A 22,507-nucleotide genomic window follows, 5' to 3' on the forward strand; every position below is an offset into this window, starting at 1 on the left:
ATTAATCAAAAGTCCAGCTTTCATTCTTCTTTTTGTCGATTGTGCTACTTCTGATAGGTAACATTCAATACCATAAATTTCGTGAGAGAATAGAATTCACTTCAATTTAGTTAATTGAGCTTTTGGGAAATAACTAAAGTTAAGGCACTAAAGTTTCCTAACAAACAGGACAAACAGAATGTCCACATTCGTTTTCTTTTATTAAAAAGTGGCATTTTAATGGATTGTTTTCTACTGTTAGGCACGTCCAGCATTAGAGTATCGGACCTCATTTTATTGGCTTTATTTTCTGTAAATTGTCTTTGGTTTTGATGTCAAAGTGAAAAGACTTAAGAAGCTGTTTGGCTATTATCTCCGCACTCTACCCTGGGTGTGCTTCAGGCTCATGCATTTACCAACATGTATGAATCTTATATTGAATCAGAACAAATGCATGAACTGAGAAAGCCTACGTTTCTTTGATAAACTAAAAAGGTTTGATATCCATTCTTGAGAGATACCGCAGTTTAGACAGTCACTTCTGCAAGGGGGTGCATGAGTGTGTGTGTGTGTGTGTGTGTGTGTGTGTGTGTGTGTGTGTGCATGCCTAATTCCTGATGCATAAGATGGCAGTTTTGGGTGGGAGGGAGAAGAATGCTCAATCCTTAAATGCACTTCCCTTGGATTTCCAAACATTAGCTGCTATGTATTACATGGGTGCTATTGTGAGTTAAAGGGTGGTAAACAAAGCAACGATGTCTCTTTAAATGGACATTTTCCTCTTCAAATCTGGAACCATTTCCAGTTTTAGAACACGCAGTCTTGCCAACCTAAGGGAATTGGAAGTATTTTCATGATTTTGTAAATAACCAGTCTGTAAACAGCTTCAAAACAAATGTACCCCAGCGATGTTCCATAATTCTTTTAATGCAGCAACATGACAGTTTTGCATTAGTAAGAATCGAAATTATCAAAGTAAACAGGTTAGCAATGGTACAATAAAGTGACCAAAACGTTTTGTTTTGTTTTTTGTAATTTATAAGCCCTACCTCTGGCAGAGTAAAGCTTGAACATGCAGCTGTGGCAAGTATCCCAAGACCTGTAGGGAAAAAATAGATTTACTATCGATGATTTATATGACATTTTTTAAGTTAGCAAAGCGCTATGGAATGTTCTTGCAGGGTTTTTTGCCCCATGTTTTCCCAAGAACTTTGGCTACTACCATACTTATTTTGTAGGCGGACAACAGAGAGCGTAAAAGGAGTCACTCCCTCTCCGGCCACCATTGCATTGGCAGCAAACCTGCCTCCATGACTAGCATCTCTGTAGGAGACTGGTGCTTGTAGACATGTTTTGTTGCATGCACACCTTTACACCAAAGATGTATGGATTTGCACATGAAAAGGTCCATACTTTGGTGGCCTCAGCACCGAGGCCAATAGCTCAGTTGCTAGAGCAACATGACTCCTTCATTAAGCTTTTAGGTGCGGTCTCCTCAGCTGTAGGCTCCAACCTGTGGGCTTCTCATTCTTGCAGCTGTTGGGAGCAAGCTGCAGTCCTGATTCTAACTGAAAGAGCAGGAACTCTCCTCATACAGGATGATGGAGCTTTTTTTATCAGATTAAGTATTCAGTTGCACAAGCAACAGTCTCTCCATTAGTACATTCCATCATCACAAATGTTTCATTGAGAGGAAAGAGGTTTTGAGACCTTTCACAGTAAGCAAAGGCTGTGTGGAACCTGGCCCACAAAAGAATTAAAGATCTTGTTCTGAGACATAGCCTGGCTTGTTTGAGTGCAGATTAAAGTGTGCTTTGTTATAAGCTCGATATACGCACACTTCTGTCAGCCACAGCCAGCTTGCCCAATGGGCAGGAATGATGGGGATTGGCTGGGCATAACATTTGGAGGGTGCCACATTGGCTACCCCTGGCTTAGGTGTTTAGGGAATAAGCCTCTATTTCATAGAAGAATCATAGAAGAGTAGAGTTGGAAGGAATCCTGGGGGTCATCAAGTCCAATCTCCTACAATACAGGAATCTCAGTTAAGGTAAAGGACCCCTGGACGGTTAAGTCCAGTCAAAGGCGGCTATGGGGTGCAGCGCTTGTCTCACTTTTCAGGCCAAGGGAGTCGGCATTTGTCCACAGACAGCTTTCTGGGTCATGTGGCCAGCATGACTGAACTGCTTCTGATGCAACGGGACACTGTGGCGGAAACCAGAGCACACTGAAACACCATTTACCTACCTGCCACAGTGGTACCTATTTATCTACTTGCACTGGTGTGCTTTCAGACTGCTAGGTTGGCAGGAGCTGGTACAGACAACCGGAGCTCACTACCACCACATGGATTCGAACTGCCGACTTTCTGATCAGCAAGCCCAAGAGGCTCAGTGGTTTTAGACCACAGCACCACCTGCATCCCTAGGAATCTCAGTTATAGCATCCATGACAGATGTTATTGTAAGTTGTTTTAAACTGAGTTTAATATTGCATTTTATTGTTGTAGCCCGTGTTGGGACACTATGACAAAGGGTGGGAAGTAAATAAATGGATATGTAATCATACAAACACGCCACTGTTTACCCATCATTCCTATTTGGGCACACTTCTTTTTCCCGGAAGAAGTTTCAAACCCTAAATGAGATTTGGGGGTGGGGGTAGACACTGAGGAAACAAATTGTGACTTTTCTCCCTCCCCTGCCCCACTCCACAATTCCCTCTACCCCAAGTGTGTATTGTATTTGGCTTTGAATTCAAGTATTTGGTATGCAGCTGCCAGCTTTAGGCATTATGTAACTTCAGAAAATAAACTGCCTTTACGGAAAAGTGAGATTGCTATGTTTCAACATTTTAAAGGAAGCTTGGCTGCGACCTGATGACTTGGCAAGGCTAATAATGCCTTGTCGACAGAACACAGATTTCTTTGCGAGCGCAGTGATGGAGCTAATCTATGGTCATGGTGATGTGGGTTTTGTAAGCTGATCACACGCACAAGAATGCAAAACGATTGATTGGAGGTTTCTGCCTGTGAAATACATCACACCATATCTCTGCATTTGCAATTATGCAAGCATTTCCCTCCGAGATCTTGAGCCTGTGTTTGTTAATGGATCAGGACTCGGTCACAATAATATGCCAAGACCCGAACAGAGGCAGGGTTTAATTTGAGCCAGGGCAAAGTAGCAGGACCTGTTTCAGTGCCAAGTTTCAGCTGTGGGGTCTACATGAAGGAGTAAGAGAATGCAATGGATAAGTTCCTTTGTCTCACCACTCAGTAGTCACACCTAGTCTCTGAAAATCTGGGGTAAAGAGAGAAGACCACTAAATCAGAAAGCATGACCCTGAGGTAGACCGGAAGCCTCCTCTATACTTCAGTATCTACCCTTACTTTCCTTTCAAACTTGGTACTCTGAACCCAAGTGGAGAATCCAAAGCACATGTTAAAACTTACTGCAACCCCATAGCATCTTCAAAGCACCATCTGTGCTCCAGTTTCCCTATCACAGAATCCCACAAGTGACTCCCATCGTATGTCTTCCCCCCCCCCCACAATTCTGGGACCTTGTTCTTTGTGTTTCCCAGCTTCTTTTGTAGCCTTCCATCTACTTCTTTCAAAATTGATACGCCACTTCTGCCACTGTGCTATCACCATGTTGCTGTCTGATGCTCCCACTGTTGTTAAAACAGGTCGATTATAAATGCAGGCTCCACTTGGGTCAGAGTGGGTCTGTTGGAAGGCTCTGTTGTAACTGCACATTGATGTCGGCTTTTCCTGGGAAGGTTGTTTCACTGCTAAATCTTGAGAAAGAGCCCAGCTTGGTGGTCTGATTCTCACTTGGGGTATGAGAGATCTTCAGGGCAGGTGTGGTTCTCCAGAGGCTGCATATCAAAAGTGGGTGTAGCCAAAGTGTAATTATGGGAGTGGCAAAAGCTGCAGTTCTGAATGCTGTCTTCCAGAGGTTTCCAATTATTTTAAATAATGTCTTTATCATTCATTCATTATTAAATGTTTTTATCATGTATTCATTATTAAACAGATGTTTTCTTCCCATTTTTTTAAATGACAAATTTTGAAGGGTTTGGGAGTGTCACAAAAATTTTTTTGGGTCATAGAATCCCAGTAGGGGACCTGCAGAAGCAGTAAGTTTTCTTAAAAAATTAAAAACATAATGGCACATGGTGGGAGACTTGAAGGCCACAAAACCTGGTTTGGCCTCACAGTATCACATGTATCAGCCTTTCTCAATCCCCAGATGTTGGACTACAACTTCCATCATCCCTAGCTAGCAGGACCAGAGTCAGGGATGATGGGAGTTGTAGTCCAGCACCTGGGGGCCCATGGTTGAGAAAGGCTGCTATATTTTTATTTATTTATTTATTTATTTATTTATTTATTTGACATTGAGGGGACCAGGCACAAAGTTTGGGGGTTGGGGGGGACAGATATAGCCTGTGAGACATGCGTTAACTACCCCTGCTTTAGAGCCATTGTTAGTCAGCACTAGACTACACAGCCCAATGCTCTTAAGTTTATATAAGGCCAGGGTGGGAAATCTGGGGCCCTTCAGATGTTCTCAGATTCCAACTCCCATCAGCCCTTTCTAGAATAGCCAGTGCTCATGGATGTTAGGAGCTGGAGTCTGACAACACCTGAAGGGCCACAGCTTCCCACCCCTGCCTTAAATGACATCATTCCTGACCCTACAAGACATCATCATATAAACCTACAGGGCCAAGATTTTTGTTATTGCTGCAGGAAAATAAACAAAAATCTATCTGCTTATTAACCAGATTGCAATTGTTATTTTGTGACTGAATGATTAGGGCAAATACAGAAAGGGCAACATCCAAAACTACTCTAAAAGTACCAAAGGCAGAAAGTGTTTAGGTGCAGAATACATTATCTTTGGAGCAGAGGATTGCGTCTGTTGATCTATAGAGCTCTTCTACAGAGAGTCGAACACAGTGAAGTCCATGTTTTTCTCTCTAGTCAATACTCCCTACATCTGTGTTTCTGCCCGAACCCTTTCCCTTTCCGACGTATTGCTGCTTCTGTTGTAGAACACATTTCCTTTGATCCGAAGCATGAGAATGCAAGGTATTAGGAAAGCAATTAATCCCCTTGGTTGCAAGAGAAGGATTGTGGTATTAAATGATCTGGGGCTTTTATATCTCTTACCTCATTAGTACAAAGGCTAATTAGATTTATAACAATTAGAAGCTTTACAGCATTCTGAGAATTTTTTGGGAAGGATGTAAGATTTAGGCAGCTCACTCTATTTTGAACAGAGCAGCTTGAAGCATACTTAGAGGATGCTGGAAAATAATTGACTTAATAGGCACTTGGAAGCTTTCATTCTGAGGTTGCGACATTGTTTCGGCAGAGGCACTGTCCTGTGAATTGTGGACGTACCTCACGTTGGAACTTGGCTTACCTGCAATGGGTGACTGTCATTTTCTCTTTATTGCAGTGCAGAGTATGAATTGGATCTCATCACAGCATCCCCACATGTAAAAAAGCATGGATAGCCAATGTGGAATTTTCCAGGTGTTGTTGGAAAACAACTCCCATCACCCCCTGCCATTTGTGCACCTGCACTTTTCAAATTTTATTTAAGGAAAAACAAGATCTTGAGTAGCACGGGTTGGGAAACAACAGGCTCTGGGCAACAAGAAGCCCAGCAGCCAGGGAGTTAACATGCTCCCTCCCCCTGTTTCTGCTTTCTTCTCAGTTTTAGAAACATAATACGGGGCGAAAGCAATAGAGATTAAAGCTCTAATCCTTGTTGATGACTGAAAAACCTGAAGCTTTTACAATGGTGGAATACCTAAAACTTTAAACTGGGACGTTGTTGTGATGTTTACACACATGTTGGGGGTGGGGAAGGTTAGTAAGAAATCACTAGGCAGGGCTTTATGGATATTCTGAGCCCTTGCAACTGGAATTAGGTTGGATGACGTATACTCAGCCATGTTCTTGGGACTGCTGCTGGAAGCGTTCCAAATGGGAGAAAACGTTCGTGGTGTAGCATTTCAGACAGAGGAAGGCGGAAAAGAAACCCAAAGGTGATCAACGGAATAGGATAATGGAACATAGGAAGCTGTTTTATACGAGGCCACACAATAGTCTAACATCAAAGTACGGTTTTATGATCCTGGCTTGTTGCAAAGCTAGTAACCATAGTTTCCTTGTTTGGACGAAACAGGAAACTATGGTTAATTAGAGACTTCCTGGACAAATCACAGCTTCCATAAAGTAATTGTGCATACAGACAAGGTGCTTGTTCGAAAGCTGTTTCATGTACACTTATCTGAAATGGACCATTAACTGCCACTAAGTTAAAAATGTGCACCAGTCCTTTCCTACCCCTCTTTTTACTGCCAATGATAACTTCCTTATTGAATGACCTCTGATAGGCTGCCAACACTTTCTTTGCCTGTTTCGTTTTAGGTGGCTGTTGCTCCTTGGTGGCTGCCTGTTAAAGGAGCTAACTGGAAGCACCCTGAGGGTCCTGATTCTAATATCTCAAACAGGTGAGCCTCAGATAGATAATGGGTTTCAGCTGTGGTATTTAAGGCTGCTTCTCACTGGATATTTTGAATTAAGGATGTATGTACATTTCAGCAGTTATGAAAGCCACATTATTTCTAATGCAGCTTTTTAAAGAGAGGTAGAGGGCTTTGCTCTGTCCTTTAAAAGGAAGAGCAGCAGTTTTTGAAAGCCATTTGTACCCATAATTGATGTAGGGTGCATATACCTTGCTCATCGGCATCTGTGCCCAGATACTGAACACTTAGTGAGAAAGAGCCTTTAAGTACATCATTTTCTTCCTGTGAGTAATGAGATTCCTAGGGTATTTGGCTTCCTGCTCTTTGACCTGCCTCTTTCCTTTCACGTTTCCATGTTTTTCTTCCATTTTCCTCCCTTGAACATTGGTAGAAGCGTTTCTTTGCTAAAAATAAATAAATAAATAAACATAAACAAAACATTTCATTGTATGCTATTAAGACCTTCTTTGAAAAATGGCACCATGGCTAGTGAACAGCATTAACCTATTTATATGCATTTCTTTGTAGATGCACAAGGCAAGGAATTATGAGTACCGTAGGATCTGTGAACCTATTTTCTGTTTATAACCTTCTCATGTTCTTTACAGAGTATTTGAGGAGGGCATGCAGGGTTTCTTTTCATTTCCCCCCAGTAAAGCTACCATGTTGTATCAGGGAGCACTGTAATATAGTGAAGTATTCTGGTGTGCTATGAAAACAGCAGACCAGCCTTCCTCAGCCTTGGGCTTTCCAGACCTTTTGGACCACAATTCCCATAAGCCCTGGTGTGTGATGGTTGGGGTTGATGGGATTTGTAGTCAAAAACATCTGGAGAATGCCAAACTGGGAAAGGCTGCAAAAAATACTTAAAAATGCACACGACTTCAGATAAAAACAGGACATTTAAAAACAAACCCTAAGAGAAACTATTATATTCTGAATTTATTCTGTGAACCGCCATGAGACCTGCGGGTATAGGGCGGTATATAAATTCATTCAATCAATAAAATAAAATAAAATAAAAAGGCCACTCCAAATCCCCAGCACCAAGAACACATATTTGAGATTTTTTTGGGCTGTTTGTAGAATATGTTAAAAGCTGTTTGGGTTCTTCATATTTGCTACTTTGAATGGTCTGGTTCTATTATCTGAAGTTGTATGTATTTTTATATTAGTTTTTGCTTGTCAATTTTAATGTGAGCTGTTAAGCTGCCTCATAGGTACATTTTCTGTTAGACTATTTTATTAGGTTGAATCAAGTATGTAGCGAATCTCATTTATATTGTCAAAATACAAAAAGCCAAGGTAGCTGGAAATGGGAGGGATGGGATGGAAGAGCAGAAAATGACCTAAAAGGCCTGAAACATTCATGGAAAGCTTTGTTCTACTTCATTTATTCCCAAAATTTATGCCTTCCCTCCTTCCTGCACCCCTTTCCCTGATTATTATGTGTAACATCACAATGCTCACCCTTTATTTTTCTTACCTGAATCGCTTTGCGGAATGCTACAACAAATGAAGTGGCCTTGAGTCTGTCATTAGCATGCATTAATCAGATTCTCCCCTCAGGGCTGGCAAAACTTGGCGTATTCTTCAAATCCTTTAAGACAAGAACCACTGTAATATCATCTGATGCTTGCTCCTCAGGACAATTCCGTCACTTGCTCTCCGATGGGACAGAATGAGAATGAACTGACATCAAAAATAGTTACACCAGTTGCCAGGAGATAATTAATTTAAAAAAAAAAAGAGGTCAAAATTAGTGCTAAATAACAGTTCTAGAAAGCTGCTCCCTTTCTTCCTACTGCATTCTGGAAGTTTATCATTCTGACCTAGGACAGGCCAAAGGCATGCTATTCCAGAATAGTATTCTATAATAAGAAGGCAGTGTAATACACTTTCTTATTATAGAGCAGCGTTCTATGATACTTTCCTTTGTATGTTTTATAAAAACCTGGAAAAAGAAGAAGCCAAATACAGGTGAATAAAATGAAGTTGCTGAATTTGTGACGTGTAGAGAGTGTTGTTTGCTAAGGGAGATTCAGACAAACTGTTTCTGCAAGACCATTATCTTATCCGGATGGCAGGAGTGAAAACTCACAACATGTAGGGAGGTGTGTGGGGGAGAATCAGAGGGGAGAGATGGGTGAGCATTGCTAAATGCACTTTTGGTTACTGTTGGCTGGTCCTGTGGCATGTGCACACGTCATTGCTCTCTGTGAATCAAGTTAGTGGTGCAACTCTCCGGCTTGGATTGGACGTAATGTTCCTGCTTTTCTTCTCGAAGAAAACATAATGTATTAAGCTAGAAGTGGGTGTCAGAATGCCACACATACTCCCTCTGCCCCCTCTGTGGTTTAATGTCTGTTTACTAAACCAGGATCTCAAACCACAATTTGACCATTGTTAAACAGGACTAAACAGGACATTATTAAGCCACAAATCTCCATTTCGGACATCATGTAGAACTGCAGATCAACCAGATTTGGGCCAACGTGAGAGCACAAATGAAGGAAGTCAGGTGAGGGATGACAGGGGGAGCGTGCACTTCTATTTCCTGGCTTAATTAACTATGGTTTTATTAAGCTAGGTATATTCAACCCAAAATGAATTTTTCAATGTCCCATTCTTTATTCTTTTTTTTAGCAACTTTGGATAATGATGAGCATTCAACAAAGATTGCTTAGAACTCATTAGAGTATTGTTTGCCGTATCGTTTTAGACATTATGTTGTGCACACAAAATGAAAGGTCTGAATAACACTTCAAAAAAGTGCCACCATATTGATCTTTAGGTACCTGATCTCCTTTGTATTTGAGTGACTCCGTTTTGCTCATATATACGCCAAAATCAGTTTTGTTACTTCCCTTGCCATTTCCACCTTCCACGCTTTTCTGAGCCATTGCTTCACTTTCTTTTTTCCTCCAGTCACCTTTGTATGTTCGTGTTGTGTTCTGTCATTCTACCCACTTGAGCCTAATAAGGGGAAATACTAGCAATAGGCAGGTTACATTTGTTTAATATGCTTCGGTGGGCTCGTACATTTTTGTGTCAAGCAGTTCCATGGTTTGGTGTGACGTTCTTAGTGTTTCACTGTGTAGGACCTGTGCTGAGGTTAGTTAGCACCTCTGATGCCCTTGATCACACCATTTTGTTTTTTGTTTTATTTGTCTTTCAGGATGGATCATCCAGTTCTTCATGTTTCTTGGAATGACGCTGTGGCATTTTGCAGTTGGGCAGGAAAACGGCTACCAACAGAGGCTGAATGGGAATATAGCTGTCGAGGGGGCCTTGAGAATAGGTTCTTTACTTTTGATCCTTTCCTTTTTGCAAGTGGAAGCAAAAACAACAAAAAAGCCCTTTCCTATACAGTAGTACCTCGGGTTACATACACTTCAGGTTACAGACTCCGCTAACCCAGAAATATTACCTCAGGTTAAGAACTTTGCTTCAGGATGAGAACAGAAATCATGCCGCAGCGGCACAGCAGCAGCAGGAAGCCCCATTAGCTAAAGTGGTGCTTCAGGTTAAGAACAGTTTCAGGTTAAGAACGGACCTCCAGAACGAATTAAGTACGTAACCAGAGGTACCACTGTATATGCTTCCTTAAGTTGATCCTATATATCCCCCTTGGTCTTTAAGTCTTGCTAGTCTCACCTTCTAAATTGACAAGATAAAGGTAAAGGTAAAGGTACCCCTGCCCGTACGGGCCAGTCTTGACAGACTCTGGGGTTGTGCGCCCATCTCACTTAAGAGGCCAGGGGCCAGCGCTGTCCGGAGACACTTCCGGGTCACATGGCCAGTGTGACATCGCTGCTCTGGCGAGCCAGAGCTGCACACGGAAACGCCGTTTACCTTCCCGCTGGTAAGCGGTCCCTATTTATCTACTTGCACCCGGAGGTGCTTTCGAACTGCTAGGTTGGCAGGCGCTGGGACAGAGCAGCGGGAGCGCACCCCGCAGCAGGGATTCGAACCGCCGACCTTTCGATCAGCAAGTCCTAGGCGCTGAGGCTTTAACCCACAGCGCCACCTGTGTCCCGCAAATTGTCCCGCAAATTGACAAGATGCAGCCCCATAATAACTTAAATTATTTAAGTTTAAATATGAGTCCTACAAATCTTGTAACTAACGAAGACTCCCCCCACCCATCACCTTGTGATGAAGGGACTTTTCTAGCTGCTGGAAAACCTGGAAGGGGAGAAGTATCTGCCATACTAGAAATGGCCTTTTCTATTTGATGGCAAACAGCTATATGCAGAAGCATCAACATAACAGAACTTTAATAAGTTTTGTTTGTTGTTAGCCGCCCTGAGCCCGGCTTCGGCTGGGGAGGGCGGGATATAAATAAAATTTTTTATTATTTATTATTATTATAAATGCACATGGGGATCGGTGAAAAGGGGGAAGAGGAAGGAATTGGATTGGATTGTCATTCGAGGCCCAGTCCCTTCCTGTATTTCTTTAAACTGTGAAGGGACTTCCTCATACACACTTTAACATTTCCTAATGCCAGGGAGTGGTTAAATTCTGCCGTTTATGTTGCACGGTGGAAATTGTGACCCACAAGGCATGATGTGTAAATCTCCAAACTTAGTCCCATTATTGCTTCTGTTTCTTAAAGCCACTTTGTGTTTAAATCAGAAGGATAATACAGTGTCCCCTTTTTGTAAACAAGAGCGCAGCCTTAATCTCCTGTTCGTATGACTTACATTCTGCTTTGTATATCCTGTTCATCTGGACCCCCAGGATGTCAACTATATAAGAGTTCCAGATTCCGAGTTCTTGTTCCTTTTCAGAGATATGTTTTGGGTAATAGGATCAACAGTGTTGCTTTTTGATATGTTAAAATGTTGCCTTGCAAAAACTGTCACAAAGATAGAAAATGTTGGGTACATGTTTTTGACCTACTTCTTATGGATTAAAAACACTTATCTCTGTGCTTCATTGGGAGCTATAAAACTATCATTGAAATTCATAGCCACTCTTTTGTCTCATTTTTGAACCTTCTCTCATCTCCAAGCCAGAAGCAGCCTACTGTTGCCCTGAATAACACTTGCCTGTGTTTTTCCCAACAGACTTTTCCCCTGGGGAAACAAGCTTCACCCAAGTGGTCGGCACTATGCTAATATCTGGCAGGGAGAATTCCCTACAAGCAACACTGGGGAAGATGGATACCAAGGAACTGCACCTGTAAGTGTGGTGGATGAAATAAACTGGAAGCATCAGTGCAAAGGTGTATGAACTTGGGAGATCATGGGAAACATAAAGCAATTTCAGGCAAAGGCATAGAGTGCAATTTGGCCCTTTTCTCTCTTTTGCTGCTGAAAAGCTGGGCAACAAATTCTTTCCCATGACATCTACTCCACCTGAAAATGGGGAAAAGTCACTTTGTGGTGACTTTTCCATTTAAAAAATGGCCACATGCCACACTAATCCTTAGTATGAATGCAGGAAGAGACAAAACCGGAACAAGATGAGAAGCAGGAAGTTGGTAGTCTCTCTTCCTTTCCTTTCCTTTCCTTTCCTTTCCTTTCCTTTCCTTTCCTTTCCTTTCCTTTCCTTTCCTTTCCTTTCCTTTCTTTTTGTGTAGAAAAGGCATGCATTCAAGATGTAGGCTACTTGGCTCTATGAACTGATGACTGAAGCCTCATTCCTATTACATTGCAAATGAAGTTACTAACCGGTTGTTGATGAGAAACATCCGGCTGTCTGCTTGCCCTATGCAGGGTGTCATTTTTCTTACTACAAATCATTCCCTGGTCACAAATGTCAGGATCAGCAAGTAGACGATTGACAACTTAACAATTGTTCTTGTAAATGCAATGAGAACAAGTTGTTTCAATCCATGATGGTGATTTATGCCTATTGTCGCCTAGGAAGAAAAAATGTCAAGGATTTTGTAATTCAATTGTTTTGCTCTTACATTGCCAAACCCACGCCTAGACATCATTCCACACCTGAATGGTGTCCTTGTTCATGACCTTGCATATTTCCTTTCTGCTTTTCTGCTGCTAACTTTCTGCCAAGGCCCAAGCTGGAAATGTTGGTTTTTAGATACGCAGTTGGCAGGAAAGCAGGTGATTTCTGTTCTCATCCTGAAGCAAAGTTCTTAACCCGAGGTACTATTTCTGGGTTAGCTGAGTCTGTAACCTGAAGCATCTGTAACCCGAGGTACCACTGTATATCACCAGCTAAACATCACTATATACTGATATATCACGGTATCTGAAATAAGATGGAGCCACTATATACTGATATATCACGGTATCTGAAATAAGATGGAGCCATGTAGAGGTATCTGAAATAAGATGGAGCTATGGTAATGTCCTGGGAACTCTTACTAAGGTATGGGTCTAAATCACCACACACTGATGAAATCATCACTTTTCATCAGCAGGCAAGCCAAAATGCATCCAGACAGGATTTTGGTTTGGGGCTTGGACCAAATATATATTCAGGTCCAGGACAATCCAGAATACAGTGGTGAGTCATAGTGAATACAAATAATCTGGGAAAATATTGAATAACAACAACAAAATCTAAATTTGATATATATAGTAATATGAAAATTAACTCAACGATAGTATGCTTCAACTAAACCATTAAAGATTTATGGAGAATATATTAATGTTCTTCGCAGTTTCAGGGGCAAATTTAAAATTTACAGAAGTAGTAGATTTAGTAAAAATAATACTTTAACATGCATATGATTTTCTACCAATTTAAGAGTAATATCAGTAATTTACTAGCGTCTCCTTCCCCATTCAGAGGGCAAACTGCAATTCTATGTATGAGTAAGCCCCACTCAGTTCAACTAAACTTACTTCTACTTTCCTGGGAGTAAGCCCCATTGAATTCAGTAGAGCTTGCTTCTGAGCAGACACACATTTACTTGCACTGCTTAAAGATAAGCACCCTCCCTCCCCATCATTCTCACCTCACAACAACCTTCCAATCTCCCATTTCAGCATAAGGCAGCAAGTGTTAAATCTTGCCTCCTCCATTCCACCCACAGAGGGCCCCCCAAAGCCCCCATCCCACCAATCTCTCCCTTTTTATCAAAGGGAAGGAGGAAGGGCAAGCAAGCAATGAGATAATATTTTTGTTAACTTCCTTTTTCATATGAGGGAAGCTATTTAAGGCGAACCAACAATGTCTTACACAGCAGCTTGGTTTTTTGTTCTTACTTTTGCACGGGGCTCCATCAAAGCCTCTGATGGTCGTAAAAGGCTTCAGGGAGGGGAGAGAAAGGCTTCTCTCTTGCTCTCGTACACACACAGACAGAAGGGGAGACGGGAATATACAGAGCCTTAAATAACAGGGCAACTTGGTTTCTTGTCCTTTTACACGGGAGTGGTGGGAAGGGGCAGGAAAGGCATCAGGGAGGTGAGGCGCTTAGCACATCCACTCACACACAAACACAGGCAGAAGGGGAGACAGAGTAAAGAAAAAGAGCTAAGTAACAGGGCAATGTTTTTTGTTTTGACTCTGAAGAAAGCAACCCCAGTTTCTTTTTTCACGGGGGTAAGGAAGGGGCAAAGACTCAGACCAGCATCTTTGTAAACCATACCTACAGACCTGTCACGCAGGCTACTAGCCTGCTGAGCCAGGGCTTGCTTCAAAATCGAAAGAAGTATATTGTGAGGGTGGATAAGTTCTGCTGCTGGCTGGCTGCTGCTTTCCCAGCTCCTTTCATAATCATCACCTGCTTTTGCAGAGGCAGAGGAGCTGAGCTGGGGCTCATTGCAGAATCAAAAAGTGACGGCTGCCATGCCTGCTCTTGTGAGTCGCTCGCTGCAGGAGGCAGAGGAAGCACTAAGAAGCACTGGCCAGCTGCACAGTTTCCCTCAAAATTGCGGTGTTTGCCAGATAACATTTTGTGAAACCGTTATCGTGCTGTGGACTGCATAACTGATTTTGAACGATATATTGAAAAATCGCCCAGGTCTAGAGGAGACGCTTGCCCACACATTTGGCAAGTTGAAGAGAGAGCTCTGCACCAGCAGAGTGCCACTGGTGCCACTGGTGCAACTGATAAGATGCCAATAAAGCACAGTAGGGCTAGCTGGAGGGACAGCTTTCCCCAGTCACCCCACCTTGCCCAGCGGATGGTGGGTTTGGATAGCTCTGCCCATTAATGACTAATGTCATATATACAGATAGGTGAAATGGCCCATGAGGTATGAGGTCTTCAAACAGGGGCCAGATTTATTTATCTTCTGGATCAGGGGAGAAATAAAATAAAAATAAAATGAAGAGTGGAAAATCAAAACAACAATATTGTATTGGCTTGTGTACCTCTCAGTTCTCCAGTACCCTTTGTTCTTTTTCTTTTCTTTTCTTTTCTTGGCAGGTAACAGCATTCCCTCCTAATGGTTATGGCTTGTACAACATTGTGGGAAATGCCTGGGAGTGGACCTCGGATTGGTGGGGTGTTAGGCATTCTGCAGATGAAACATACAATCCGGTGAGCATTTTGTTACTGATAAGCATATCAGAAGGCACTCATCTGTTGCTTTGCTCCTTTTCTGATTATATCTCTGCATGTGACAGTGCAGGTCCTGCTCCGGTGTAAAGCCTTGTAAAACAGTGCTGGATTGTAAACAGACACGTGCCATGTAACAGTTCCATGTCTGCAACTAAAGGTGGAATGGAAAATTCCCAACAGGTTGCACCTAATACAATGGCTGTGTCTACACTAGGAGCCCCAGGATCTTTTCCACAGCCACCCACTCCATATGTAATTTGCTTTGGGACCCAACTCAAGGTGCTAGAATTGATCTTTAAAGCCTTTTATTAATTTACATTCGTAGCCCTGAGGTTGTGGAATGGTTTACCAAAAGGATGCTCACTTCCCTCTTATTTTTTAGAAACCTGCTGCAGTCAAATAACAATCATACATGTGCCTTCTTTTTAAAGATTGTGCGCGTGCGCGCGCACACACACACACACACACACACACACCTTTATCACTTGTCTGTCTGCTTTTATGTTTGAGTTGGCACAAAACGGCTCTGTTGAATTGTCCTATCTTTGCAGCCTCAGGTTTGAGTGTCTCTAGGTGATTTCTTTTCAGTGAGACAGATTGTTAGCCTAATACTCTGATTGACAATCTCAGCCAGCATGGCCAATGGTCATAGGTGATGGGTGGGAGGTGTCGTTTCTAAGGCAGTGGTGGGGAACCTGTGGTCCTCAAAAGGTTGTTTGAGAACCACAGCTTCCCCATCACTGCCTTAGAAAACGAGTCAGCACCCATCAGTTAAAGACCAGTGGTACCACAGATAGTGAGAAAAGGACCAGGGAAACAAGCATTCAGATCCTTGCCCACCTGCATGCTGGACTGGATGACCTTGGCATACATTTCATTCTCTCTCTCTCTCTCTCTCTCTCTCTCTCTCTCTCTCTCTCTCTCTCTCTCTCCCTCCCTCTCCCTGCCTAATCTACCTTCTATGGTGGTTTTGAGGACAAAGGGCACTTTTTGTATGCTTAGTTATAAGCAGCTTCACAAACCTTGGATGGGAAATGTGGTATAAATACCAGCCTGCTGTCTGTACTCCTGCATGAAATCTCTGACGGAATTAAAATTTGACAGATGACTATCTAGGGTGTAAAGCTTTCAGCAGTGAAGGTGTTGGAAAAACTGTTCCGAGTGCAGCACATCCTTGTAATGTTTCACCTCTAGAGATTATGGTGTGTTAAGAAGTCAGCAAGCTCAAATATAGCTGCATAGAAGGTCACACAGGGACTCCTATACATCTGGAGTGGGTAGCCTTTTTCAACCTCAAGGCCACATTCTTTGCTGGGCAAGTTTCCCAGGGCCACATGCCAATGGTGGGTAGCAAGGGCAAACCAGGAGGGCAGGGAAGTATCTACACAAACCCATATCTGTATTGAGCAAAAGTAGCCAAGGTGTTGCCATCCAAATATTGTTGGACTACAACTATGGACTACAGCTGTGCTGGCTGGGGCTGATAGGCGTTGGAGTCCAACAAAATCTAGGGGGTACCACCTTGGCAGCCCCCGATGTAGAGAGTCTCCCATTCTTCCTTTGTACTGTTTTGTTTGATATGCAGACATTGAATTGAAATATATATGCAGGCTCATATTATTCAACATGGCTGTTGCATTAGATGCCTATCTTTGTTGTTGATACACCCGTGTCCTATTAATGCTATGGAATTATCTGAAAGCAGCACCATTTTTGAACTCTTTTGAAGATCCTCATCACCTCAACTTGGGTTTGTGGCTGCTTTACCTCCCTGCAGCTCTGAACTGCATTGTTTGCCTGAGCCCAGTATTGGGGGTGGAACACCAGCGGAGCAGTAGCTAGGAAAGCAGGTGGCCTCCAAATGTGGATTCCCATCAGCCCCCTCCAGCATGGCCAGTGGTCAAGGATGATAGGAGTTGTAGTGTGCCAACATTTGAAGGGCACCCCACCTTGGCTAGTCCTGCAGTAAATAGTGGATGTGGCAGCTGTCTGGGTTTATTTCCTTCCTGCAGTGTTACACTGCAGAGACGTCTTTCAAAGTGAATGATGGTCCAGTCTGGAGACAAAGCAGAGAACAAACATCTGTAGAAGCATCCAAGGGGAAAAGAATGTTAAAACAGCTGTATAGAACACATCCCTTATTCTTGATGCATTTCAGAGTCAACTCTCTTTTCTCCCCCAGGGGTAAGGTTTTAACAAGTTCACTCATGAACACAGTCTGAATCCCCACAGACAGGAGCCTTATATGCTTGTTTGAATTTGAGGCAGTTAGAATCTGCTTATCTCTGAAAATATATCTGAAGTTGCCAGCCTGTTTCATTTATCTGCTTAAGAGCGGTTTTGAAGAAATTTGCAGATTCTAGACACGTTGACTTAACCAAACTTTAAAAAAATGAAAACTTCGGGCTCTGTGAGATGGACTAGCTGATTTTCCAGCTATCTCTCATGAGTGAATTTTTCATTTGTCAAGAGCTGCTCTTGAAACACATTGGGGATGGGGTGCGGCATCCCTCCTCACCCTTCCTGTCATGGGGGGTCTGTCTGTCCTTGGGGTTTCTGTTTCCTCTGAGGGCGAGTTTTTAAGACTCTACATTGCCCTCATGCCCTGCGCATAGGCTTCCCAGGAGCCATCTGGTTGGCCTCTGTGGGAAACAGGATGCAAAACTAGATAGGCTTTATCTAGCTGAACTGGTGCTCAAAATGTTTCTTTTCTTGCAAAGGAACAGGAGCCTGTCGTGCCATGTTCCTCTTCAACGTGTGAAGATTCTGCAGATCTGCTAGCTTGGAACAGGATCTTTTAATTAGCCACTGAATCGGAAAGCGCAAGCAAAGCTTAATGCTCAGACCTACAAAAACACTATTGCCGTAAAGTAGTAAACACAGATTCTCTGGGTGGCCTAAATAATCAAGAATTCTTCATTACTCTAATTAAGATTTCCATCAGGCCGCTTCTTTGTTTTTGTGAGGTTTTCTGTTTTCATGCTGGGGTCAAGGCATCAGAGCTCAAGGAATGGAAGAAGTTGGGCTCTTGAGCACCATCCTGAACAGTAGCTTTTTCTGTCTTTTTTCTCTTTTCATTTTGGTGCAAGGCTGCTGCGGCACAGACCGGGAGCACACAGCTGTGTAAATACAGGCATATCTTTCCAAATTTAATGCACATCTCCCACTTTCAAAGACTTTCTTCTTTTTATTTTTCTTCCTAACATCCCCCTTGCGATTCCTTCTCCTTCCCACCACCACCCCATGCTGGTTTTCTCCTCATGACACTAGGCCAGTAGGCAGCCCTGGAGTATGGTATTAGCAAGGTGCATGGGATTAAGGCCTTTGGCTAGAGCAACATCTCTTTCTCTCTTTCTGCTGTGGAGGAGATTTACGTCCTTATTTTTATTTTATTTTTGTCCAATTTATCAGTTTAGGACAGGTTGAAGGAGCCAGTTATGTTTAGCCTTGAAGAGATTACTATTAATGAGAGATAAGGTAGTTGTTGTCAGATACTGAGCTGTGACCTAGATGATGCAGCAAATTATGTTTTCTGCTGCTCTAGAGGGTAGGACCCTAAATAAATGAGTTCACATGATGAGAACGGATAACTTTTGACTAAACATTTGGAACAACTCTTAATGCCACAAGCTGCTTGGCAATGACGCAGGCTGCCTCAGAAGGTGGTGCAATCTTCTTTGTTTGAGTTAGTTTTTCAAGTAGAGGCTGAATGGCCACCTATGAGAGATTCCATAGTCTCGGGACTTCCGGGATAGCGCGAACGGCTAATGGTGGATTCCCTCCGAGCTCCGGAGGGAATCGGCTCTGCTGAGGACGGGTCTTGCCGTGCCGGCGACACGGGGACCCTCAGAAACCGCAGGCGCGGAAGCCTGCGGACTTGGTGACTCGGTGGGCACCTTAAGCGCCCTCCCCGACCCCCGAAGAGCCTTTTTAAAGGCTACGGAGAGGACTGGAGAGTGGCGTGGTGCTGAGAGTAGATTGCTACCTCAGCGGAGCGAAGCCGCGAGCCATGGCCGGAGAGCGCTGTCTTCCTTCCTGAAATTTGGACTGAAACAAAGAACCCGTGAGTAAAATGAAATTTCGACACTAAAGTTTTACCATTGATTGGAGTACGATCGGGGGATGTGTTAAAAGGAAGTCCACACTCCCCCCCCCACAAAAAGATTTAAAGCAAGGAGAGGAGCACTAAGGTGGAAAGACTTTTGTGCTTAGACAGACAACTTGCACGAATTGGATTAAAAAGTTATTGTGCTGGAGAGGAGAGAGGAATTTTAGAAGCTTTTGTGTAATCCCCTCCCTTTTTGGACCTGGGAGTGCTCTGCGTGTGAGCCCGAGGAAAAAGAGCAAAAAGTTTGACAGCTGTCAAAAGAGCTGTCAAACGGGCGGTTAAAGTCTGGAACTGTGATATTTAATATTTTTTCTGGAGTAAAGGTGGTACATTGAAACTGAACTGATTGGAAACAAAGTAATTTTGAACAACAAAGTAACGGATTGTTGGAAAAGAACTATTGGACTGGTAATCCCCCTGGAGGGAACAAAAGATATTGCAATGGCTGCAGAAGGAAAATTACTGGCAGAGATAGAAAGGATGTTCTTTCTCGTGGGAATCTTACAAGAGCAGAGTGCGGATATGAACAAACAACTTGTGACCCTGAACTTTAAATTGAGCAACTCTGCTGATGACACAAAGTGGGTGGAAAAAAACCCGGCAGCTGAAACAGAAGAGACAGCTTTGGAAATGGGGGGAAAAGAAGAAGAAGAAGGAGAGGAAGTTCAGATGGAAAGTATTAATCAAAAGCCTGCAGCTTCAGGAAACAAAGGAATTAAAGAAGACGACCAGTGGATTATAAATCTGCAAAAGGAGAGAAAGTTAAAGGAAGAAGCCCCTGGAATATCTGAAATACTGGAATACAAAAGAACAAACAAGCATGATTGGGACTGCTTCTTTAAGTTTGAGTATGGGAGACTGGCAGATCCTTGGCAGCAATTGCTACTGACTGATTTGGTGGAAGGAAAGGATAGGGAGCTTGGGACACAACCTCTTCGAGAATTGAAGGCCAACAAGCAACAAAACCGACGGAGAGAGACTAACTGGGGCCTAAGAGCCTCGGATGTGAGAAATCCGGGCTGAAACTGTCTTTTTAGGATATTGATTTGGGAAGGGACAGAAACCGGGTCAGGGAGGGAGGGGGAGAGTAGAATAGTAAAAATTTATGATTTATGACTTTTCAATTTGGATATGTTTTTGTTTAATATAAAAAGGGAGGAATTCGTGGGAGAGAATTTAGGTCGACCTTAGAGAAAGGAGCTAATGTGTAAAAATTGGATAAGTAAAATTGAGCCTAATAAAAAGTGTTAAATATTAAGAACAGATAATAATAATATAATAGAGAGAAGAGGAAATAACTTGCTGAATTAATTATTGAAATTGGGATGTGGGAAGGGGAGATGTGGGGAAGTCAATGAAAAAGGGTAAAGAAAGTAAGAGATGAGATTATATATGTTTTGTTTTGTATTTGTGTGTGTGTTTGTCTATAAAAATGTGAAAACTCAATAAAAATTTTATAAAAAAAAGAGAGAGATTCCATAGTCTCCTCCTCCTCCTCCTCCTCCTCCTCCTCCTCCTCCTCCTCTTCTTCTTCTTCTTCGGCAATCACTCATAGCCGAGTAAGATTGTCTTCCATAAACACGGTTTTAACAATGAGTCTGTAACTGACTGTGGAGGCCAGTTCTGGACCCACATGTCCTTTCACAGTGGGGACATTGGTTCCCAGGTGGGAGTTGATCACGGTGTGGGTTTGCCCAGTGTGCCTTCCTCTTAGCACGTTTCTCCTTTGCGTTCTGAGTTTGAGTATCTTCAAAGTCCATGACAACTTCCTTGACAGGGAGTGGACTAGATCAGTGGTTCCAAATGCCAACAGAACTTTCAGATTTTCAGCTTTGATTCCCCTTCTCCAGGTTTTCTGAACACTCTCTTTTTCTCTCCCTCTCTTTCCCCATCCCTTGCAAATGAGACACAGCTCTTTCTTTAGAAGGGAGCCATAGTACTAACTGTGAAGGGCCACCTCCACTGTAGTAAATTTAGCTCTCATTGGGATCATACAGTTGCAGAACCTCACAGGGGTTGCACCTGTCACTTTACCAGGGAGGAGGAAAAGGGAGAAGGGGATGGACGGACGGACAGATGGATGTGGATGCCTGTGCAAGGAAAACCCATTCACTTCTCTTTCCTGCTCCTCATACCCACTCATACAGAAGCATTGAGAGCCACTCTACCTGACACACACACAGCCAACCAGTTGCCCCAGTCCCCTTTTCAAACAATGGGCCAGCTGCTTCCCCCAGGCAGCTTCCCCTTGCCCAACTCTGAGCCACCCGTTTCCCCCTTAAGGGGAAGGACAACAGGAAACACAGCTAGCAGTCTCAATGGGATAGCCTTTATCTCTTCCCCTTGAGGGGAAAATGAGCTGAGGGACACTAGTTGCAAAGCTTTGCAGACCCGCTGGGATAGCTCCAAGGACCCTAGGTTATTTCTTTAGGAGTTTAGCATTTTGACATGGCATTGTTTCAGTATCTGGTGTTTCCTGACCATGCTTGCTAACAGAGTTGTGAATGAAACAGCGTAGCTTCTTTGAACTATCAGTAGCAAACCAAGCCATTTTTCCTGATAGTTCCAGTGGAGCGAGGGCTGGTTAGCAGTACCGTTGTATGTGAGAAAAAGGAAGGACTTGAACGACTGTCTCCTCCTGTTTTGTCAACTATAACTTATCAGCTTGCAGAGAAGCAGCCAAGCATGAATGTGATAAATGAACTGTGCTTCTTAACCTAGAGATGGCTTTTAATTCCAGTCCCTTTCAGCTCTTGGAAATGCATGGTTGCTGGGCAGAACTGTACGCAGTTCAGCACCGAAAGGCTAAATTAGCTTTGTGGCGCCACAGCAAGTTAGAGCTCTCCATTTTTATACGTGGACGGTTAAAGATTGGTGTTTTGAAATGCATTTTGGATTGTTTCATAAGTGTTAGCAGATGGGGGACAGTTTAAATGTTTAAAGAAGCACTTGTAAAACAAGCTTTTATGGGTGCTGTAATGAGACTTGCTTTCCCTTGAATCTGTCTTTGCATATTCCACCTCAACCAGTTTCCAGGCTTAGCAGGGACTTTTCCTGGTCCATGGAGGGAAGCAGGGCAGGCTTGAAGGAGGGAAGCAGGCTTCCAGGTTGAGTACCACCTTCTGGCCTAAAGACTTTCCCCCCAGTTTTCCTTCTTGAGTCTAGGCCTCAGGGATGGACCTAGGTTCTGAATGGAAGGGATACAATGCCCACAGAAACCAGGGCTGCGTGTACACCATACATTTAAAGCACATTTTCAGCACACACCTTTCCTCCAAAGAATCCTTGGAACTGTAGTTTATGCCTCACAGAGCTAAAATTCCCAGCCTCCTTAATAGACGAAGTTCTCAGATTCTTTGAGAGAGTTTTAATTGTGCTTT

The 22,507-nt window shown here is 43.0% G+C and overlaps 1 protein-coding gene across 3 annotated transcripts in view; it reads left to right on the plus strand.

The window, feature by feature from the left end:
* Positions 1 to 22,507, plus strand: part of SUMF1 (sulfatase modifying factor 1) — a 76,965-nt gene that overhangs the window by 20,568 nt on the left and 33,890 nt on the right. For all 3 annotated transcript variants that reach the window (XM_081903074.1, XM_081903075.1, XM_081903073.1), the window contains exons 4-7: positions 6,434 to 6,516; positions 9,710 to 9,832; positions 11,607 to 11,721; positions 14,885 to 14,998. In XM_081903074.1, the coding sequence (XP_081759200.1) occupies positions 6,434 to 6,516; positions 9,710 to 9,832; positions 11,607 to 11,721; positions 14,885 to 14,998 (435 nt within the window). The remainder of the gene's footprint in view (positions 1 to 6,433; positions 6,517 to 9,709; positions 9,833 to 11,606; positions 11,722 to 14,884; positions 14,999 to 22,507) is intronic.

This window comes from Podarcis melisellensis, assembly GCF_964234715.1.
Source record: "Podarcis melisellensis genome assembly, chromosome: 2".
NCBI lineage: Eukaryota > Metazoa > Chordata > Lepidosauria > Squamata > Lacertidae > Podarcis > Podarcis melisellensis.